The following is a 21,377-nucleotide window of genomic DNA, read 5'->3' as shown; positions in this document are numbered from 1 at the left end:
AGGTGATCCACCCACCTTGGCTTCCCAAAATGTTGGGACTACAGGTATGAGCCACCATGCCTGGCCAGTTTCCTTCTTCATGATTCTGAAGGCCCCTTTCGGCTCTGATAGTCTAGAATACTATGCACCTGGGTCAATTGGTTTTAAGCACTTCCAAGGCTTTCTTTCACGTCATTTTCAGTCTAGAAAGTTTAACTTCCAGGGCCGGCCTAAAGGTAGAGCTTATTTTTAAAAGGGAGGGCTAGTTCTGATTCAACAGTAGACCCAAGTGTTTGGTTGGACTTGGATCTGCTTCAAATTTCCAGGAGACATGAAGCATAATGATGTGTAATCCTTAAGACCTAGACCCTTACTCTCCCAGAGGGGAGCTGGAAACAGACTGCTAACTGAGAGATGCATAAGGGAGTACCTGTCTGGGGTTTCACCAGTGTTATGTGGAGGGGACTCGGCTTTCTAAATATGAAGCTTCTGGGAAATATTGAGTGGGGGCTGGTGGTGAGGTGGTGGTGAGGTGGGGGGAGGCCAGGGGAACTACAGACTACTAAAGGCAGGGATTATGTTTAGGAGTCACCGGGCTGAAGCCCTGGGGGACAAACTGTTGATGGTCCCAGACCAGGGAAGCCACTTTGGGATAGTGCATCCCCAGCTCCGTGCACACGGGCGGCAAACTGGTCCCCTGTCCCAAGCTCATAGCATCTCCTGTAGAGTTTTCTTTGGCTCCGAGAAGCAGAGGCCTCCCCTGAGCCTTGGCCCCCCTCTACCGCAAAGCAACTGGCTTCCATTACCCCTGACAGCTCCAGAGCAACAGCCCAGCCCCCGGCCCCGGCCTGGCTCGGTGCCGTTCCCTTTTATGGTGAAGTTGAGAGAAAGCATGGAGTGAGGGGGGAGAAAGTTCTGGCTGGGCAGAGGCTTGGAGAGTTCCAGGGTGCCTCTCCCCTCGCCAGAGACCCTCGGGTACCCGCAGCCACCGCTCTTCGTTCTCTTCGGCGACCTAATCTGTTCTGAACCCAGGACCCTTGCTTGTCCCAGCCCTTCCTCCTCTTCTCCATTTCTCCCCTTCTCCCTCCCTCACATCCGGGGGGTGATTTCCCACTTGGCCGAAGTCCCACGGTTTGGGTTTTGATTCCGGGAGGGTCCGCCCTATTTCCGACGCCCAGCTCCAGGGGTAGCGTGGAGGGAGGGAGCCCGGCTAAGATCCTGGTCAGATCACAAAAGGCAGGATGGTTCTACTTGGTTGCATGTGGGTCACAAAGGTTGGCGCCGGAGAAAGGAGCACCCGGCAGCCCCAGCCCTGTCCCCATTCTACAACGCCTCCCACTCCTGTCCCCGCCGCCCGAGCCAGGGAGAGGGCACTGAGGGCAGGGCCCAAAGGAAGCACCTGGTTGGGCCGGGCCGGGAAGCGAAGGGTGGGCAGCAGTACCGAGGGCCGGGGCCGGAAGGGGGTTGGAGTATCCCGCCGGCCCCGCCGCTGCACCCTCGCCCCAGCCCACTCCTCCGCCCTGGGGAGGCGGCCACCACGGCTTCGCTAGCCGCTTCCCGAGCCACGCCAGCTGCGACCAGCTGTGCAGTGCCCGGCCCAGGCGCGCGTCCGCGGCCCCACCCCACCCCCTACGGCTGGACCTCCCACCGCAGGCGCGCCCGTGGCCCCGCCCCAGTCGCGGCCGTAGGGCGCCGCGCGGAGCCGACGAGACGGTGGGGCTAGAGAGGCCGTCCCGACCGCGCCCCCCGCCGGAAGCGGCTGGTTCTGGCCTGAGTTGGCGCTACGAAGTTCCGGTCCAGGTCTCCTACCTTGCGCTTGTTCGCTGGCGGCGTCGGAGCCGAGCCGGACTGGTCAGGTGAGAGGCACGCAGGCGCCGTCCCGGGGGCTAGTCCCGCCGTGGCCGTGGCCGGCCCGTGGGGCAAGGACGGGTCCTTGCGAGGGCGAGGAGTGCGCCAGCCCGCGCGGCTCAGCCCCTCTCTCCTCCGCAGGATGATCACCGACGTGCAGCTCGCCATCTTCGCCAACATGCTGGGCGTGTCGCTCTTCTTGCTTGTTGTTCTCTATCACTACGTGGCCGTCAACAATCCCAAGAAGCAGGAATGAAAGTGGCGCTTTCTCCGCCCCAGGTAACGGCCCGGGGCTGTAGCGCCCAGCCCCCAGAGCTGAGTGGCGAGGCCGCGCCAGGGGTAGCAGGGTTCGAAACTTCCAATCAGAAAGTGTCGGGCCAAGCGTGATACAGTCCAGAACTGGTCCCCTTTATCTGCACAGAGTAGAGAGCGCGCTGTCCCCTCCCTGTAAACTGTTCCCTGCTAGAATGGGAGTGGGTTTCCTAACCCTCACAGTCCCCATCTTGTCCTCAATAGGTAGATGCCCAAGTTGGGAGTATAGTTGTAAGGAGGCACTGACACCGGTAGGAACGAAGGTACCGAGGGTACCATCCAAGTATAAGGATTTGGGCTCTTAAATAGCTCCCACTTTCCCCAGGTTGTTTAGACCTCATTTGGGCAGAATGTTTTTGGTGAGGGGGTGACAGATGTAGAATTCTGTTTCCATGTTCTGAGGCCAGGGGTTGGCTGCTGACCCAAGCTATAGAGAAGGAAGGGGGGGTTTTGGAGCCAGCCTGAAGTGTGGGTCACAAGTATAAAGGGAATATGGATAGACGTTACTTCCTGAAGGAATCCCCGGAGGAAAGCTGCAGCATTTTCCTTACCTCAGGTCTTTCCCCCTCTTTTCTAGGGTTCCAGGACATAGTCTGAGGCAAGATGGAGGGTATGAGGGGCCTTCACACTTCACTTCATCCCTTCTACCCATCACAACATACAAAGCAACTACACCTGGATTTTTCCAAACAACTTTTATTTCCTCAAAGTCTTCCTTAATCCTATGGAACAAGAAGCTGCCACTGAATAGGGCCCAGTATAGGGGCTTGCTTTTCTACTCCCTCCCCCCAATATAAAAATATAGATTTTTTTTTGTGGTCCCAAAATCTTGTGCTGTGGAGGGAAGGAAGGGGTGGCAGGTCCCTGTTTTGTTCTGTCTCAAGGTGCTGCTCTTTAATGCTTTGGACAGCGTGGCTGGCATTCCAAGGACTTAACGGCTGTCACATGGAATCAGCGGCCTGGAGGGGAACTAGCATATTTCCCACGTGTTACCCCATCTTGGGGCTATATCTTGGGCTTCAACATAAAGGCATTATCAGACCCGGGGAGAAATAGTGAGTGGGGGAGATTTAGGGACAAAACAAACCTCAGGTTGGCCCAAGGGACCCCCGCTGTAACAATTCCAGGATGGGGAGTCAGACAGACTACAGGATATAGGAGAAAAGGCAGGGGCAGAGCGGGGCCGTGGGGGCCTGGCCTGAGGCAGCCTGCAACAGAGAAGAGAGAGGAATCAGGGCTATGAAAACTCTGCTCCTCTTCTGTTCTGCTAACCAGGGGCTGGGAAGTGAAAGAAGTGAAGCAAGATGAAGATGGGTAAGGATGGGCAAGTTGGTTACTGCACAGTGGTCTCTTGCTGGAACCAGCCAGCTCCTAGGCCTTAGGCCCTAACTAAAAGTTGTTTTCTTTTCCTTTGGATTGAAGACTGTGGCCATGGTGGGGGAAAAAAAAATCAGGGACTAGATTCTTAATGAAAGTACATTTAGTCTTTGTGCTCAAAAGGAGTAGGGAAGGCAGAAAATTATTCTGAATGACAGAAATGGGAATGAGGGGACAGAAGTGAGGGGTGGGGTGAGGGACTGGACCCAAGTGCTCACCCTGGTTTAGCAGAGCAGGGTCCCGGCTCCAGCTCACTGCTCTTCCTGGTCCGGGGGGTAGGGGATGTGGGGCCTGAAGAGCCTTTCATCCCTCTGCGAGTCGGCGGTGAGCCCCGGCCCAACCTGGGCCTAGCCTGTGTGGACAGGGTTTGTGCTAAGAGGCTAGATTCTTCCATGAGTTTTTTTGCTTTTAGTTTGCTTCTAGAGTTTCCATGCATTAGAGTGTTGTAGTATAGGGATCAGTAGAGGTACTGGGACATTGAATTCTAGCTGAGAGGGTGAGGCACGATAATAGCCAGAGAAGTCCTGGATTCAGTCCATGACTGTGCACTCCAAGTCTATAACTAGGGGTGGCAAACAGATCCAGCATTTAACCGCCATGGCTATACCATGACTAAGGTCTGGGTGAGTAGAGAAACACTGTGTAGAAAGATAGTGAGGGTTGGTAGACCTCTCTCACAGCCCTCTATGCCTCAGCCCCTGCCAGAGCAGTGTACACTTCACCCATCCAGTCAGCTTCTGCCTGTACTCAACTTTACCTAGCATGGGGATCTGGACTGAATCGGAGTTGGTGGCAGGGCTGTTCCTAGCAGCAGCAACCAAATGTGTTACCTGGGGAATCCGGGACCCCTCCTGGCGGAAACTCTCCTCGGGCAGGTCTGGGCAGAAAGAGAGGAGAAGCTAAGGGCAGGGGCAGGGAAAGCCAAAGCTAGCAGGCTGAAGTTGGGGTACATCTGGCAGGGACAGGTTGAAAGCAAGCAAATGACCTGGCTGATGGGGATGGTGGAGAGCAGGAAGGGGACTGGACAGACAGGCACTCAGGCACCAGAGAAGCTCTCTGATGTGGCCAAGCGTAGAGGCAGTAAAGCAGTGCTGAGCATTTTCCCTCCCACTACCCAGAGGAACAGTGCCTTGCTGGGTTCTGCCAGAGTAGTTGTGCTGAAGACCCAAAAATATTACCTGCAATCGAGTCTTGATGCAGGGCATCCGAGCTCCAGTCCCTAGCAGACCTTTCCCGATTACCATGACAGCCTCTGGTTTGTCCCCGGAGGACAAGAGTGAGCAGCCGCTCCCTAGGGAACAGGAAACTGATCAGGGTAGGGGTCACAGAGAAGAGGAGATAACTTCCAAAGGATCAGGGTTTCTTAACCATGGCACGTTGACATTTTGGGTGGAATAATTCTTTATCATGGGGAGTAGTCTTGTGCATTGTAGGATGTTTAGTAGCATTCTTAGTCTCTAAACAATATATGCTGTTTCCTCATCTCCCTCCTCAGTGTAACAACCAAAAATGTCTCCAGATGTTGCCTGGGCAGCAAACTCACCCCGGGTTGAGGCTCTAGTCTGGTCCAAGGGGTGGAGCAGCAACTCCAGGCTAGAATCGGAATGTACCCAAGCTTAAATCCTGTGTCAATTTATAGGCCGCAGGGCCTACCCCAATCATATGTTTAGCATTTGAGGATCAAGTCAGCTCTACCCAGGACTGGTGGGTTCAGTGCTACCCATTGAGGAGAGTAGACAGGTTGGGAGTAGGGGTCTTTGAGTGAGGTAGAACATGTTGGACTACAATCTTAAAATCATTCCCATCCATTTCTTTATATAGCTGGGTCTGTAATTTAAAGGAGAAGAGATGGCTTAAGTTTTGTGTGAATGATATGGCTGCACACAACATTTAGCAGTGTTGACAGGAGAAAGACCTGTCATGCTTTTTTCATTCTCCTGTTTTGTCTAATGTTGCCCAGCTCCTGGAGTCGGAATTTGCATAAGTAGCACTTTGCAGGTAGACAAAAAGTCCTCAGGTTCCTCAACTGTAAAAATGAGGATTAAATGAGATTAAATGTGTAGAGCAGTGCCTGGCACATAGTAAATGTTCAATAAATGTTAACTATTGTTTTATTACACAAAGACTAATCAATTCCAGCTTCCTATACAAAGGCACCAGTGTTAGAGGTTTAGGATACCAAGAGGATAACTGATGCCGCTGGTCTCCCAACTAGGCTTAAAGAACCTGGGCTGGCCACGGAGGAGGCTGGCAAACCCAGATTTCAGTGGCAGCGAGTACAGACCTGGTATGTTGAGTGAATCGGGCAGTAGACAGGAGCCCAGCTTGTGTGAGGAGGCTGGGCCAGAACTAGTAGGAGCTGGGGATGGAGCAAGGCTGCCTGCAGGGCGATGGGTCAGTGGCTGCTGCCGCCGTCTCCTGTCCTGGCTTCGGGGCTCTGAGTGGAAGAGATACAAGCAGATAAAAGGGCAAATAAGTGGGGCATTATGAGGCAGCCTTCACTGACTTGCTGGCTTCCCTGGTCAAAATATGCTGTTTTTCAAGCTTGTCATCAGACCCGCATCCCTCTCCTGAAGTAACTATTAATATAAGATGGGTAGAAAGATCTACTGTTTATTACAGTTATCCATTCTCCACCAGCCTTCATCCTGCCAGTTTGTTGTTGTTGTTGTTGTTGTTTGATAAAAGGTTTCCACTCTGTCACCCAGGCTGAAGAAGTGCACAATGGCACAATCATGGCTCACTGCAGCCTCAACCTCCCAGGCTCAGGTGATCCTCCTACCTAGCCTCCTTAGTAGCTGGCACTATAGGTGCACACTACCATGCTCAGCTAATTTTTGTTTAAAGTTTTGTTTTTGAGATGGAGTCTTGCTGTGTCGCCCAGGCTGGAGTGCAGTGGTGCGATCTTGGCTCACTGCAACCTCCACCTCCCGGGTTCAAGTGATTCTCCTGCCTCAGCCTCCTGAGTAGCTGGGATTACAGGCGCGTGCCACCATGCCTGGCTAATTTTTGTATTTTTAGTAGAGACGGGGTTTCACCATGTTGGTCAGGCTGGTCTCGAACCCCTGACCTTGTGATCCGCCCACCTTGGCCTCCTACAGTTCTGGGATTACAGGTGTGAGCCAGCACACCCAGCCTAATTTTTGTATTTTTAGTAGAGACGGGGTTTTGCCATGTTGCCCAGGCTGGTCTTCAACTCCTAGGCTCAAGAGATCAACCCACCTTGGCCTCCCAAAGTATTGGGATTACAGGTATGAGCCACCGCACCTGGCCCAGTTCATTCTTTTGGCAAAGAAGTTGGTGAGCTTGGCTAACACAGATTTCCTTGGTTCCCCTCTTACGACTAATTGCTTCTCTTCCAGCTATTCTTCCTGCCCCTTAAGTGTCAAGTCTTCCCCCATCATTCTGTCCTTGAGCCTCTCTTGCTCTACTTACTCTTAAGCTCCCAAGTCAGTCTCTAGCCCTTTTCTCCTGAAATCCAGCTCTAATTGTCCACTGGAAATTTCTTCCCAAGAAAGTCCCCTTGACAAAACAAAACTCATTCTCTCCCTTTCTTTCATTCTCCCTGTCTTCATGCAAAACCCAACTGCTAGAAACTTGTTTCATCTTCCTACTCCTCCTTAGATTTGCATTTGTATAATCAAATCCTACAATTCTATCTCTGCATTCACCTGACTTCTCTTTTCTTTTGGAGACAGGGTCTCACTCTGTCACCTAGGCTGTAGTGCAGTAGCATGAACATTGCTCACTGCAGACTTGACCTCCTGCATCCCAAGTAGCTGGGACAACAGGCGCATGCCACCAAGCCCAGCTAATTTTTAAATTTTTTGTGGAGATGGAGTCTCACCATGTTGCCCAGGCTGGTCTGGAACTCTTGGGCTCAAGCGATCCTCCTCCCTCAGTTCCCAAAGTGCTGGGATTACAGGTGTGAGCCATTGCACTGGGCTTGAAGATCTTCTAAAGGATGAAGTCTAAACTTTTGAATACTACACATTCAAAGCCTTGCCCACTATAGTTCCAGTGTACACATCCTTAGTAGGATGCTGATTTGATTCTTCATACCCTCTGCTATAGACCCTATGGCTATTAGTTGGGTGTGGTTCCTCTGGAACTGTTACCTTTTCTAATGAAATCGTGACCGTCTTTCATGTACCATCTCAAATGTTACCTCTCTGAAGCTTACTTGACCATTACAGGCAGCATTAATTGTTCTCTCCTCATTATCTTCATTCTTTGTTTGTGTGGCTAGTAGTTTATGGTTTCTGTTTAATTAAGTTAGTATGTGTAAAGTACTTACAGGCACAGAGGACTCAATAAACATAAGCTAGTATTTTTTCTAACTGGAACTTGAGTTTCTTGGGAGTAGGGACTTTGTTGCCTCTAACACTATATATCACAGTGCCTGTAAAATACTGCCTGAAAAACCAGAGACCTTTATCAATGTTTTGTTTACTTGAAGAGCAGACACCCACTATACACCATGAGCTGGATCAATCATCTCTGGGAGTCTAAAGCATACAGTTATATCCTTTGGGGCAGCTGTCTCTGCTCCACTCATGTCTAGAGACTTAAACTACTACAAGTTCTGAAGGGTGGGGCCCGGGGGGGCAGATGGTAAATGGATGGGGTGGGGAGGCTTGCAGCTTTGGCATGTCCTTCCTCATCACAGAGGAACAGCAGGTGCCAAATGCTCTCAAACCAATGGGCTATTAACTTTTCATAGAACTGAATTCACCAGAGGTGCCAGCATGCCAACTGACCGTTAATAAACGTGTTGGATATGAAAATCCTGTAACTTAAGAAGTGACAGTAACTTCATCTTCCCAGCCACACTGGGAATTAGCAGGCAGTGACAAGAATACTTTTGAAAGGTCCAAGCCAGGTCAGGCATGGTGGCTCACACCTGTAATCCCAGCACTTTGGGAGGCCGAGGCAGGCGGATCACCTGACGTCGGGAGTTCAAGACCTGCCTCACCAATGTGGAGAAACCCCGTTTCTACTAAAAATACAAAAAATTAGCCGGGCGTGGTGGTGGGCACCTGTAATCCTAGCTACTCCAGAGGCTGAGGCAGGAGAATCACCTGAACTTGGGAGGCAGAGATTGCAGTGAGCTGAGATGGGCTACTGCACTCCAGCCTGGGAGACAGAGTGAGACTGTGTCTAAAAAAAAAAGGTTCCAAAACAAAATGGTAAAAAAAAAATCTGAATGGAAAAAAAACATACTTGTATGAATAAAGAAGAAAGGGAGAGATCTCAGGATGGAAGCTACTATGAGGAGATATGCTGGGTACCAATTATAGGTTAAGACGGTGGTCAAGAGTCAAAAACGTCAGGCACAGTGGCTCACGCGCCTTGGGAGGCTGAGGCTGCTGGATCACTTGAGTCTGGGAGCTTGAGACCGGCCTGGGCAACTTGGTGAAGCCCCATCTCTACTTTAAAAAAAAAAAAAAAAAATTAGCCAGGTGTAGTGGTGTGCACCTGTAGGCCCAGCTACTAGGGAGGCTGAGGCTGGAGGATCACTTGAGCCAGGGACACAAAGGTTGGAGTGAGCTGTGATCACGCCACTGCACTCCAGCCTGGGTGACTGACTGAGACTGTCTCAAAAAAAGAATCAGAAACAACCAGATGTTAGGGGGCTAGTGAGAGTTGGCACAGGTTGCCAATAGGATATCAGAAATCGAGACTTGTGGCCATAGTCAAATAACCTAAAACATTAGCTACCACCAATGACAGAGATAGTCTAGGGCCCAAAACCAAGTAATTCTGTGATTAAAATGGATGTCAGGATGATGTCCAGTTGACAGTGCACAGTAGGCAGAAATCATGAACTTGATAGAGGAAATAGTTTAGATAATTTGAGAAACATCTACACGCAGAGGCATGTTGAAACCGTATTAAGGGACAAACCTTCACCCTACCCCAGGAAAGGGTAAAAGCAAGCGAGAAAGAAAAAGCAAGAGTGCAAGAGTGACGTGATCAGCTCTGCTTCCAGGGGTTATGAAATGGTATCTTATGGTAACCAGCCAGATGTTCCATTTTGGGGGTGGTAGGATAGTACTGGGCAAAGGTCTGAGAGGTCTGAGGAGAGACTGACCTCCCCCTGAATTAGTCAGAATGGGTGTTCTAAGGTCTCGCCATTTACAGCAGCAGTTATTTGACTTGTGCCAAGACCCTGTGTGTCATCCTCCCTGAACATCTTTGCAACTGTCCTTCCATGTAGCACTCCAGATCTCAGTGAATCCCTGGGACAATCACAGACCTGATTTATGTCCTCTGAGGGGTAGAAAGGTGAGACAAGCATTCATTTGGTTCCCAACTTCTTGCTTTTTATTCATTCAACAAATACTTGCTGATCGCTAAGTGCCAGGCATAGGACTAGGTGCCAAGGGCATAAGTACACGTGTTAGGAGACACTTCCTGAAGCTTTTGTTTGCAGTGGAAAAAGTAGCCTTAAAGCCCTCTTAATTCCTCTGTCTTCTACTGAATCCTGCCACTTCTCTTTCTAATACTTATCTCTCCTTTCCAGATACTGGTACTGGCTCTGGTCATCTCACCTCCCGTTTCCTGTCCAATATGTACAGTTCATAGACAGTGTCTTACACAGTCTTAGGTTTATTCCCATTCGTAGACACACACAATTGTTGCCATTGTCTCAGTTAAGCTCATAATCCTTGTTCTCAAGACATTTCAGCTAATTCTCTCTTCACCTAATCTCCTTGGTGATGGGCTTGGCCTTTTGCATACCCACCTAGATATACATGTTTTTTGTCCTCTCCACCCACCAGCTCTGTTCCTGCTCCTGGCTATCATTTCTCACTTTGGGAATGTTTCTGTCAAACTATTGGCTACCTATTTTTCAAATTATTTCTTAACGGAACATTATTCGGTTAATTACTCTTGTGTTTATCTACCACAGTAGTTCCCCAAACCCCCAGGATGTTTACAGTGTGTGTGCGCTCTCATGTTGTATTTACTGTCCTGTTTCCCCTATTAAGTTTCAAGTCAATCAACCAGGAATTACTTGGTACTGACTGTGCATATTTTCTATTGGTAGGGGGAAGTAACAGAAAAATAGAATACATGCCCTTCACCTCAAGGAGCTCAATGCAGTGTTGTGCATTGGAAGCGGGGCAGGGAGGATGTCAATAAAATAGTGATTAAAAAGTGCCTAGCCAGGCGCAGTGGCTCACGCCTGTAATCCCAGCACTTTGGGAGGCTGAGGCGGGTGGATCGCCTGAGGTCAGGAGTTTGAGACCAGCCTGACCAACATGGAGAAACCTGTCTCTACTAAAAATACAAAAAAAAAAAAATTAGCCAGGCGTCAAGGCGCATCCCTGTAATCCCAGCTACTCAGGAGGCTGAGGCAGGAGAATCACTTGAACCTGGGAGGCGGAGGTTGTGGTGAGCCGAGATCGCGCCATTGCACTCCAGCCTGGGTAACAAGAGCGAAACTCCATCTCAAAAGAAAAAAAGCCTAGACGGGCACAGTGGTTCATGCCTGTAGTCCCAGCACTTTGGGAGGCTGAGGCGGTGGATCGCCTCAGGTCAGGTGTTCGAGACCAGCCTGGCAAACATAGTGAATCCCCATCTCTACTAAAAATACAAAAAATTAGTTGGGCATGGTGGTGGGTACCTGTAATCCCAGCTACTTGGGAGGCTGAGGCAGGAGAATCGCTTGAACCCAGGAGGCAGAGGTTGCAGTGAGCCGAGATTGCACCACTGCACTCCAGCCTGGGTAACAGAGTGAAACTGTCTCAAATAAAAAGAGGGGCCTAGAATATTCCAGTGACAACCTAAAAAAGGCTCTTTACTATTTCCCTTTGTAGTGAGGAAAGAAGAACTTAGGATGCTGATGAAGGTATTCCCAGGAACTATGAGTTAAGAGCTAGAAGAGGCTGACCAAAAAAGAAAGAGGTTGGGTACAGTGGCTCATGCCTGTAATCCTAGCACTTTGGAAGGCTGAGGTTGGTGGATCACTTGAGGTAAAGAGTTCAGGACCAGCCTGGCCAACGTGGCGAAACCCCATCTCTACTAAAAATACAAAAATTAGCTGGGTGTGGTGGCGGGCGCCTGTAATCCCAGCTACTCAGGAGGCTGAGGCAGGAGAATCGCTTGAACCCAGTGGGTGGAAGGTTGCAGTGAGCTGAGATTGCACCACTTCACTCCAACCTTGGTGAAAGGGCGAAACTCCGTCTCAAAAAAAGAAAGGAAAAGAAATAGAAGAAGAACTTTATGTAGATTTACCATGGGAAACTAGGCATACTGGAGCATGAGAAGATATAAGTTGGAATAGCTGTGCAATCTTGGAGAAACCATTCTTAAATAGCCTCAGCTTCCTTGTTGGAAAAATGGAAACACCATCCATCCCATAGGGTCCTTGTGAGGATTAAGTGAAATTTATTTATGTGATATTATCTTGTTCACTGTTAAATGCTGTGTAAATATAAGGCATTATTATTACTTTATTTTTCAAACACAGTGCACAAGTGTCCTTTCCTAATGAAGATAAGACTCTCAAACAATGGGGCTTGGAATACAAGCAGATAATCAAGTTGCCTGTCAGGGATAGAATATTTCAATGGTCACAGCTGGTAAGGACCATCGCCCTCTCCTCCATGGCTTCTCTCACTAGCAGTCAGATTTACACAGCCACTGACACAGCACATGTCTGGTCTGTACCAATAGCTAGGGTGCAAGCTGGGAAAAGCTAACAAGGATGAATATGCTGCAAGACTTAGCCCCAGCTGACAAGCCTCCATACTCTGGGCAAGATTTCTGTAGTGCAGAGGCCAGTACAATATTGATTTGTGGTTTAGCATATTTCCAGAAGTGGCACTACAACAATCTCTTCCCCTTTGCAATCCAGGTTACTCCCGTTAATTTCCTCTTTTTCCCTAAAGGCCCATCTGTTTCTGGTATATAATTTTGACCCAGAATCTTATCAGGCAGGGTTTCATTAGGCAAAACCCAGGGGGGTACTAATGGACAGTTAAGCAACTGTGCTCACTGCTGGAAAGAGCTAGACTGCTGCATTTTATACCTAGAAAAGAAATTGTCTGCAGTTGTTCCATTTTTCTTTGGAAGAGTTAGAATCCTTCTGATATCACTTTCTTTTCTTTATTTGAGGCAGAGTCTTGCTCTGTTGCCCAGGCTGGAGTGCAGTGGTACGATCTTGGCTCACTGCAACCTCCATCTCCTGGGTTCAAGCAATTCTTCTGCCTCAGTTACCTGAGTAACTGGGATTACAGGTGTGCACCACCATGCCTGGCTAATTTTTGTATTTTTAATAGAGACGAGGTTTCACCATGTCGGCCAGGCTGTTCTTGAACTCCTGGCCTCAAGTGATCTGACTGCCTCAGCCTCCCATAGTGCTAGGATTACAAGCGTGAGCCGCTACTGTGCCCGGCCTGATACCACTTTCTTAGTGAGCTCTGAAGCCAGGAACAATTTTAGCCCATAAAGACCACAGATAAGATTCCCCATCATTCTGTAGTGCTGCAATTTGGATTCTCAGGACATTCCCTTAACTGCCCCCATGAAGACAGACTGACATTATCCTTGATGTGGAGGCTCCATGTCCTGTTTGGCACTGCTTCAGCTAGTGTTTCATTCTTGGAAACTTCCCTGGCTCCTAGCATGCACTGAAGCCCAGATACCCAGACTTCCCCCTCTGGCCACACACAATACCACTCTGGAATCATGCCGCAGGGAACACCAAGGTCGTAGGAGAGGCCACAGGTTCTGCTACAAACTAATTTTATTGATTCACCCCTTGGTCCTGGGCCAAGAGTATATCTTCAAGCTCTTACTTCCCCCAGCAGTGTCCCAGACAACCAAACACATGTTGCAGGGGCTCCCAGACTGGCTTACCTCTGACGGGGCCCAGCACCCGGTGGGTGACCTTTTGGGTACTAGAGCCCAGGCCTGGCAGCCCTGCAGGCCGACTGCCATGAAAAGGAAAGCTGGGGGAATTCTTCATCTGTGGAGAATTTTGTTGGCTGCTGCTGCTACCACCAGCACTTGTGCCAGTGCTAAAACTTCGTGCCCGGCTCAAGGTGTTTTCGGAGCAGGAAACAGGCAACCCACTGCAAAGAAGCAGATGCCAGTTAAACCTGGGCCAGGAAGGTTGTGTCCTAAGGCTTTCCCTAGGATCTGCTGCTCAGTAAAGCTTCACCTCTGGGGTAAAAAGGTACAGGGACCCATTCCAAGGGAAAAGTGGGGAATTCATGTCCGTGGATGAAGTATCTATCTGGGGAATACCAGCTAATCTCAAAATGTCATAACAGCCATCCCTGAGCAGCTTTATCTCCCAATGAATTTTCCCCCTACTGCCTTGGCACTGACCCTTGAACTCCCTTCAGTCAGTCATTCACAACCGTTGGAAGCTGAGGCCTGCCCCACTGCAATTATATTTGATTTTGTGCAGGGCTCTGCAGCAGTGAATCCCTAGCCTGATACTCAGATCTCTTAGATGTATGTAGCTCAGAGTAAAAGGGAAGAGGATCCCATTTTCAAAAAATAAACTAATCTTACTAATTTTAATTTACCCTGAAAATATTTGCCATTTGGCACTTTAAGGAGGATGGAAAAGGAATATAAATCCCTTGGAACTCCTAGCTCTAGAGCCCTGTCCCACTGTCCTACCCTTTCTCCCTCCTATTTTGCTGGCCTTACTTGTGACTTTTGGGTGGAGTTCGAGGGCCCCTCTTCTTGCTGACACCCACATTCAGAGTGCTGCTTAGGCCTCGGCTGTTGCGTACATGTTTCAGCATCCAGGCCCGAAGATTAGTAAGGCTGCTGTGCTCTGACAGTACAATTCGGGGCCACGGATTACATTCCGCCATGTCCAGAGCTGCGATGGCCATAGCTCGTCCCACCTGTGGGGTAGTCCAGTTTGGCTCAGCATGCTGGTCCTCCCATCCAGGCTGCTACCTTGGGGTGGGTACACAGCACAGTGGAAGGGAAGGAGGGGCCAGACCTATAATTTGCTCATTGGATGCCCTAACCTTTGTGCCCAGGCTGTTTATTACAAATGGATTTGGAGCTGTTCCCTAAACTACCACCAATTTGGGGGCCCTCTTCCATTATGAGGGGCAGGGTGTGTCCTTTCTTTCTGGCTGGCACCATGAAGGAATTCTCCTAGCAGGAAAGGGGTTTGAATCCCTTCTGTAACCTGCAGCTCTTTCTGCTCTATTTTTTTTTTTTTGAGACGGATTCTTGCTCTGTCGCCCAGGCTGTAGTACAGTGGCGTGCAATCTCAGCTCACTGCAATCTCTGCCTCCCGGGTTCAAGTGATTCTCCTGCCTCAGCCTCCCGAGCAGCTGGGACTATAGGCATGTGCCACCATGCCCAGTTAATTTTTGTATTTTTAATAGAGATGGGGTTTCACCATATTGGCTAGGCTGGTCTCGAACTCCTGACCTCAGGTGATCTGCCTGCCTCAGCCTCCCAAAGTGCTGAGATTACAGCCATGAGCCACTGCAACCGGCCAGTTCTATTAGGATAATGGGAGTCATCAAGACCACTGCAGTCAGGGTGCTTTTGAGCCCAGGAACTAATAAACCCAATAGAATGAGAAAGACAAGCCCAGAGGCAAAGAATCTGACTCAGAGGTGCTAGGGGATTCTCTGTGATGTGGGGTCAGATATAGTGCCTGTTCATCCTTTCAATACTATTATAGTCACAGTTATGCTCCTGTTAACTGAGGAAAATAACCATAGTGGTGAGAGGGCCATAGTGATGAATATCTCTTCAGAGGACCTTAGAGTCAGGCATTAGGAGTGAAGGCCTTTCCAGGCTATAAGGTTTCTCCCTTTTCCCACTTACACCATGTATTCATACCTGCTCAAATAGTTCCACAGTGTATCTGGAGGGGAAAGCCGGCGGGGGAGGGGGGCTGGCACGCCCATTGTCATGGCAGGCAGCAGGGATGCTGTTTACTGAGCGTCCAGTGTTGTAGTTGCATTCAAGTGTGTAGCTAAGACATAAAGACCTTTATCAGTGTCCCGCCTGAACAGATACCAGGACAGAACCACAGAGAACAGTTTATGTGATCTAAGGAGGCAATCACTTGGAAAAAAGTGAACACAAATGAAAGTGCTAATAATCCATAGCAACTAGCAGCTGACCCTGGTACTGTATCATATACCCAGGGAGTCCCCCAAAAATAGAGTCCTAGACTAAAGACAATAATGCTAATTGTGAGGTTCTCTTTTAAGAAGACTCAGGTGGTCCCCTCCCTCTCAAACACCCTGAACCGGGTGTTGTTTTCTTTTTTTTTTTTTGAGACGGAGTTTCGCTCTTGTTGCCCAGGCTGGAGTGCAATGGTGTGATCTCGGCTCGCCACAACCTCTGCCTCCCAGGTTCAAGCAATTCTCCTGCCTCAGCCTCCTGAGTAGCTGGGATTACAGGCATGCGCCACCACACCCGGCTAAGCTGTTTTCTGTAGGGAAGCTATTTCATCAACTATATCTCAGCTTCCACCCAACCTGTGGATTATCCCTGAGGCTTTGTAGATTGCAACACGGCCGCTTCCCTCTTTAGACTGGCCATCTCTACGGTCTCGGGCATACATATTCTTCTCTGAGAAATTGCAGCCCTGGAAGTCGAAGTGGGCTGAGTTCAAGGAGATGAGCTTTGGATACAGCATGTTTTCCACCTGTTTGGGGAAGAAAAGTCAACTCAGAAGGAGAGACAGAAGGGACAAGGGGCAAGGAAGAGATGGCAAGTATGCGACCGTGTGACTTAATACACAGCAGATACCATCACAACCATTAACAGTAATCAGTGCTGCTTGAATTCTCAGTTTGACATTACTTCTAAGTGTTGGTAAGCAATTCTTTTTTTTTTAAAGCTTTTAGCTTCTTTCCTCCAACCATGCAAAATCTTCCTTCTCTGGATTCCCAGACTCTAGCGAAGACTATAATGCAGTTAGCTTGACCCTTAAAAAAAGTTCATGATGTAACAATTGAGACATAAGCCCTCTATGCCATCTCTTCTTGGCCCTTCAAAGCTTTTTCAGAGGTAGTCTACACAGGCCTTCCTGCCAGAAGGCTACCTAAGGCTATCTTCCCTCTGTTCATGGCCCAACCCCATCTCCTAACCTGCAACATTTCGCACACTCACATGACATTCTTAGGACTCCCACCTGGGTGCTCTCATCACTAAAGCTGTTTCCGTACATGAAGCAGCCCCTTTTGGAAGCATGTCCATGCAGGTCCACGTAGTAAGCAACGCCACTCTCTTTGGGGGGGATGGTGTCAGGGGCTGGCTCTTCAAGCGCTGCAGACTGTTGTGGCACAATCCACACGCTGTTGAGCTTCTGTTCTGCTGGCTCTGTTTGTTTCCAGGCTTCAGCGTTATCCACGTCAGCTGAGTGCCCACACTGAGCTTCATTTTGGAGATTGTTGGCTTTCTCCAAGTCAGAAACAGGAGCATCAGGAGGGAGACAGGGACTGGGCTGGTGCTCAGAGGAACTCTGGGAGTTCAGACGAGAGTGCACATGGTGGTAGAGAAGCACAGCTTTGGCCCCATAGATGGCTGGGTGCAGGACAGCATCAGGCTTCAGGTACTGACGGTTCAGATTCACTCCACGTGAGTCTGTGCTGTAGGAAAACAAGGACTGAAGCAGGTTCTAGAGGACTGGGCCAGTGAAGGAGACACTAGTGTAGATGAGAAGGAGACCACAGGAGACTGACTTATCAAATGTGAGACTGAAGCTGCGTTAGGAAAGAAAGAATTGAAGACAGGGCCTCTCTTTGATCTGCTGTCACCCTTACCCCATAGAACCCTAAGGAGCTTCCTCAGGGTAGCTGCCTCCACCCAGATGGGCCTGCAGTCATCCTGGTTTGGTTCCTTTCTGGGAGTGCCACTAGATATGATCTCATGCTTTCTCAGGAAGATGAGATGGGCTTGCCTTTATTAGGATGCAAGAGGACTGGGAACACAGGAGAAGCCAGAAGGCTGACAGAATTTCACTGAGATGCAGGGCATGAGGGGGAATGGGAACAGTCCAGACAGGCTGGGGAAGCCACTTACCGGTAGTGTCCCCGAACCACACCATCAGGGTTCAACATGGGAATCAGCTTAAAGACGAAGAGGCGACGTAGGGTTTGGGCCCGGGGATCATCAGGTCGGAGGATGAAGTCCAGAAAGCCATTGAAGACAAAGCTAGATGGAGTCTCCCCTGGGTGTACTCTACTGCTTAAGAAGAATATCTGAGGTAGAGAGGAGAGCAGACATTAAGTCAGTTACACTATAGTTCTACTTTGACAGTATATGGGGGTTGTCATGGATGAGGCAGGAATAGCTGCTGGATTTCCAGTTGGCTGAGTCTGCAAGTGGAGCTGGGGCCATCACCCTTGCCACAAGTTGCCGGCAGAGGCCGTGTCCAAGATGCCTAGAGATAACATAGTCTTTAGCTATCAACAGTACCTGATGCTAGACAAAGGCCAAAGAACTACCTTTATGCTATTTCCACTCACTCTCTTGCCTGCGAAACGGAATGGTCGAGGGGTGCTGGTATCAGGAAATAGCTGCTCTAGACGGGGCTCTCGATCTTCTCGAAGGCCATGGCAGGAAGTGATCGTCAGCAGATCTACACGAAGTCCATCCAGAGAATAGCAAAGGAGCTCCCGATGGTAATAGATGGTATCCAGGGGGCTACATGGAAAAAATAATTAAGCCAGGAGAAGTCCCTAAAGTCCTAGTAAGAGGTAGGCCTTGTCACCAGCCCAGGATTTGCAAAATCTGGTCCTTCACCTAACCTTTGGGGCCTTACAGTCCCTCACAATGTTAAATGAGGCTAAGGATTTGAGTGGGCTTACATTGCCAGAATGAAGAGTACAGGACAGGGTGAACTTGTTTTTCCCCAGTTTGTGCCTTCCTAGAATACTTTATGTAGTTGGAGTTGTTCTCCGTGGGGGCAGATAAAAAAGGTGTACTGAGTCACATAGTGCTGGCTAAACTCTGGATAACTGATGGGAGCTGGGCTAGTAAGAGGTCTGAACTGGGCAGGTAAAAGAGTGGAGGGCAGGTGTTGATATGCTGAGATCAGGGTCATACAGAAACATAGTTTTCAAAGGTACCCGAAGTCCTGTCTGTACATTCTATACAAAAAAAGACTGATGAAAGTTTGGTTCAGAGCTCTAAGGGCAAAATTCCAGATGTAGTGGAGGTACTGTCTGATCCAGGACTGTGTGGCAGGAGTAAAAATGGGGCTGGCACCTGCTATGGGTAGGGTGGTTCTCCGGAAAGCGCTGGTCTAGCTGGTTTAGCAAATCCTGGCAGTCACTGTAGGAGAAGGGGTAGCAGAAGGCGAAGAAGGTGGTGGCCCCACGGCCCTCCAGGAAACGGTGAACAAAGGATAACACAAACTGTGTCTCTGTCATCTGAGGAGCAGAGGAGGAAGAGGGAGGGGCAACATGCCATTGTCAGAACTGAGCTCCTACTGAGACCACCAGGACCTGACCTCACACCCTTATCACCTTTACCAACTTCCCTCCCTCTGACACTTTCTATATGAAAAGGGGCTCCTTCTAGGCTTCCTGAGGCGGGGGCTCATCTTGGACTCCAGCTAACACTGGAGAAAAAGCTGATACTTAAACCTGTTGTCCCACCTGCCTCATACTTGTATCAAGGACAAAAACGCTTTACTTTCCTGTCTACTTTTAGCACCCAATTCTTTCTTTCCTCCTCATGGAGAACTTACCTCAAAGGTGGGCCGGTCTCGAATGCGTTCCCAGCGTGGCCGGGTGGGCAGTGTGCGCACAAAGGGGGCCATGCCCTGGGAATACAGCTTGCTCTGCTTGTTCATGTTCATAATGTTGATCTTGATGAGTTTTCCTGGTGTTCCTCCCCGGACGCTGAAGTAGAACCATGACCTGAGGACCAGAGTAAGAGAGAGGTATGTGGAAGGGTTGGAGATAGGATCTGTGGGAGAGCTGGAGCCAGCCAAACTGGGACAGGGCTATTTGGCAAGCAGAAAGGAGGGAGGACGGGTCAGAAGAGGACAGGTAGCATGCTGCTATGAACAGGTAAGGCACAGGGCTAACTGAAGCATGGGTTTGGAGCCTTCTTCCACCCTCCATTTCGTTCCATATACCTGTTCCCATTCTCAAATTCCGTTTCAGCACAGTCTGGTCGGGTCCACACATTGAATTCATAGTCAGGGGAAGAGGCAATGCCACTGGTCAGGGCTGACGCCCCACCTCCTACCCCTTCCCCATCAATGGACAAAGATTCCACCTTCTCCACGTGGGCTAGATTCCCTGAATCAAAGCGAGAACTGAACAGCAATCCCCCACAGCGCAGCTCCATGGTGGGGCTGGGAAAGCATCCTCTTGCCCCGCTCTGGCCCTGAGAGCTGGGGAAAAACAGGGTTAGGTTAAAGAGGAAAGGGAAGAGTTTTCTGGGTATCTCTGGATAAATAAGAGCTATTCTTAGGGAGTGCCCTATGAAACAAAAGGCTCTCTCCGTCTTAGAAAACACAGAAGTGGTCTTCCAGCAAAGGCCAAGAGAGAGCAGCACTCTGTACTTCAACACTAAGGGTTGTAAATGACCTAAAGGGACCACATTTTACTTTAGCTTGGCTGTTCCCAAATAAAACACAGTGGCTTAACTATGTTGAAAAATACTAAACTCTCAGCTGCTTTGCAGCCCAAAGATTAGAGAATATAATCAGAGAGGTCGGATTTCCCAAACCTAGCCAAGATACACTCACCACCATACATGGCCACCTTTAGAGATGGGCCGTTCTGGATCTCTGGCTCTGCACTCTCCAGCACAGAGCAGAGAGAGGAACGGAGGTTCTCAGTGTAAATGGGTAGTCCTCTCTCCAGCCTCTGTCCTCAAGTACTGAGCGGACATTCTCGTGTTGCTCCCCTGAGCCCTGTAAGGGCTGGTTCTTCCTTTTTTGTTACTACCTTATGCCTAGTATGGAGGAAAATTATAACAGCGTGGCCTCTGCCAAGCCAAAGGCTACTGGGCTCACCTAGCGACAGGAGCTCCATTCCAGCCAGGGCATGGGGATGTTTCCAAACCCTTCCGCCCCGTAAGCAGTGCACCCTGCGAAAGCTACCCTAGTAGTTGTGGATGAGTAATGGGTGTTCTGAGCACCCCTAAAAGAGGTGGGCTGCTAGAGTACCACTCGGGGGCAGGAGGCTGGCTTCTCCACCCTCGACTCGCGGGGAACCGTTCACACCGAGCGGGCTTGTCCTGGGCAGGGTGGGACTGGGAGGCATGGGAGGGGTCGAGACGGACTCCCGCGGCAGGGGGTTGGGCAGGGAGGGCCTAGGAGTCAGAGGTGAGGCCACGGAGCTGCGCGGGGTTGGCACCGCGGAAGCCAGGGCGGGGGAGGGGGGCGGGGGCGGGGTGGCCTTCGAAGGGCTTGGGCTGAAGGGGCTGAGAGAAGGGGGCGGGGCCGGGGCTGGCGGGGCCGGGGCTGGCGAGGCCCGTAGTCCGCGCAGAGCCCCTCACCTCTCTCCGGGCCGGTGATCCCGCTCCCTCTCCCGCTAGCGAGGCCGCACCTCGGGCCCCGGCACCCGGGCCCTCCACCCGGGCCCCCAAAAACACCCGAGCGCCGCGGTGCCGGGACCCCGCTCTGCCAGGAAACAAGAAGTCTCTCGCCTATTGGCCGCGGCTGCAGCTGGCGACCCGCCCAGTAAAGCTCACTACCATTGGTCAGCTCGCAGGGTTCCTCGCACGTTAGTGGGTACCTGAGCGAGTGTCGTTTGGGGACTGGCGGCCAGGCGCGGCCGGAGGATTCTAGCGGCGTCTTCCCGGAAGACGGTTAACGGCCTGCCTGCCAGGAGGCGGGAAAGATAAAGTGGCAGAAACTGGGACTCAACTGCGAAATAAAAACA

General features: G+C 50.2%; 2 protein-coding genes across 7 annotated transcripts; one reads left to right on the top strand and one right to left on the bottom strand.

The window, feature by feature from the left end:
• Positions 1-1,681: 1,681 nt before the first annotated feature.
• LOC105479769 (oligosaccharyltransferase complex subunit 4, non-catalytic) lies at positions 1,682-2,950 on the top strand. Its single transcript, XM_011738019.2, has 3 exons — positions 1,682-1,835; positions 1,969-2,106; positions 2,717-2,950. Exon 2 carries the CDS (start codon positions 1,970-1,972, stop codon positions 2,081-2,083), a length of 114 nt encoding a protein of 37 aa, XP_011736321.1. The 5' UTR covers positions 1,682-1,835; position 1,969; the 3' UTR covers positions 2,084-2,106; positions 2,717-2,950.
• On the bottom strand, positions 2,818-21,361 carry LOC105479768 (AGBL carboxypeptidase 5). Of its 6 annotated transcripts, none has more exons than XR_003017616.2 (16): positions 21,231-21,361; positions 19,619-19,879; positions 19,226-19,397; positions 18,742-18,905; positions 18,000-18,177; positions 17,554-17,732; positions 16,664-17,120; positions 16,005-16,174; positions 15,358-15,493; positions 14,191-14,393; positions 13,387-13,601; positions 5,801-5,953; positions 4,695-4,807; positions 4,347-4,393; positions 3,735-3,868; positions 2,818-3,347 (listed from the first exon to the last, which is right to left on the bottom strand). XR_003017616.2 is itself a non-coding variant. In XM_011738013.3 (15 exons), exons 2-15 carry the CDS (start codon positions 19,831-19,833, stop codon positions 3,176-3,178), a joined length of 2,661 nt encoding a protein of 886 aa, XP_011736315.1. In that variant the 5' UTR covers positions 19,834-19,879; positions 21,231-21,317; the 3' UTR covers positions 2,818-3,175. The 6 variants fall into 6 exon arrangements, 4 of the variants coding, with proteins under 4 accessions (XP_011736315.1, XP_011736314.1, XP_011736317.1 ...); XR_986067.3 differs by lacking the exon at positions 21,231-21,361 and adding an exon at positions 20,992-21,130; XM_011738013.3 differs by lacking the exon at positions 4,347-4,393 and having other exon boundaries at positions 21,231-21,317.
• Positions 21,362-21,377: the final 16 nt, after the last annotated feature.

This window comes from Macaca nemestrina, chromosome 13 (genome assembly GCF_043159975.1).
Source record: "Macaca nemestrina isolate mMacNem1 chromosome 13, mMacNem.hap1, whole genome shotgun sequence".
NCBI classification, from domain to species: domain Eukaryota; kingdom Metazoa; phylum Chordata; class Mammalia; order Primates; family Cercopithecidae; genus Macaca; species Macaca nemestrina.
Note: the sequence above shows the minus strand (reverse complement) of the source record. Positions and strands in the feature narration are given on the sequence as shown.

Excerpts from the sequence above, each read along its gene's own strand:
- LOC105479769 (XM_011738019.2), top strand. The coding sequence starts at position 1,970 with ATGATCACCGACGTGCAGCTCGCCATCTTCGCCAACATGCTGGGCGTG.
- LOC105479768 (XM_011738013.3), bottom strand. The coding sequence starts at position 19,833 with ATGGAGCTGCGCTGTGGGGGATTGCTGTTCAGTTCTCGCTTTGATTCA. Across the intron at positions 17,733-17,999 it reads TCCGTTTCGCAGGCAAGAGA|ATATTCTTCTTAAGCAGTAG; the intron begins GTGAGTGGAAAT and ends TCTCTACCTCAG. Across the intron at positions 13,602-14,190 it reads ACTCCACCCAAAAGTCACAA|TGGGTTGCCTGTTTCCTGCT; the intron begins GTAAGGCCAGCA and ends GCTTCTTTGCAG.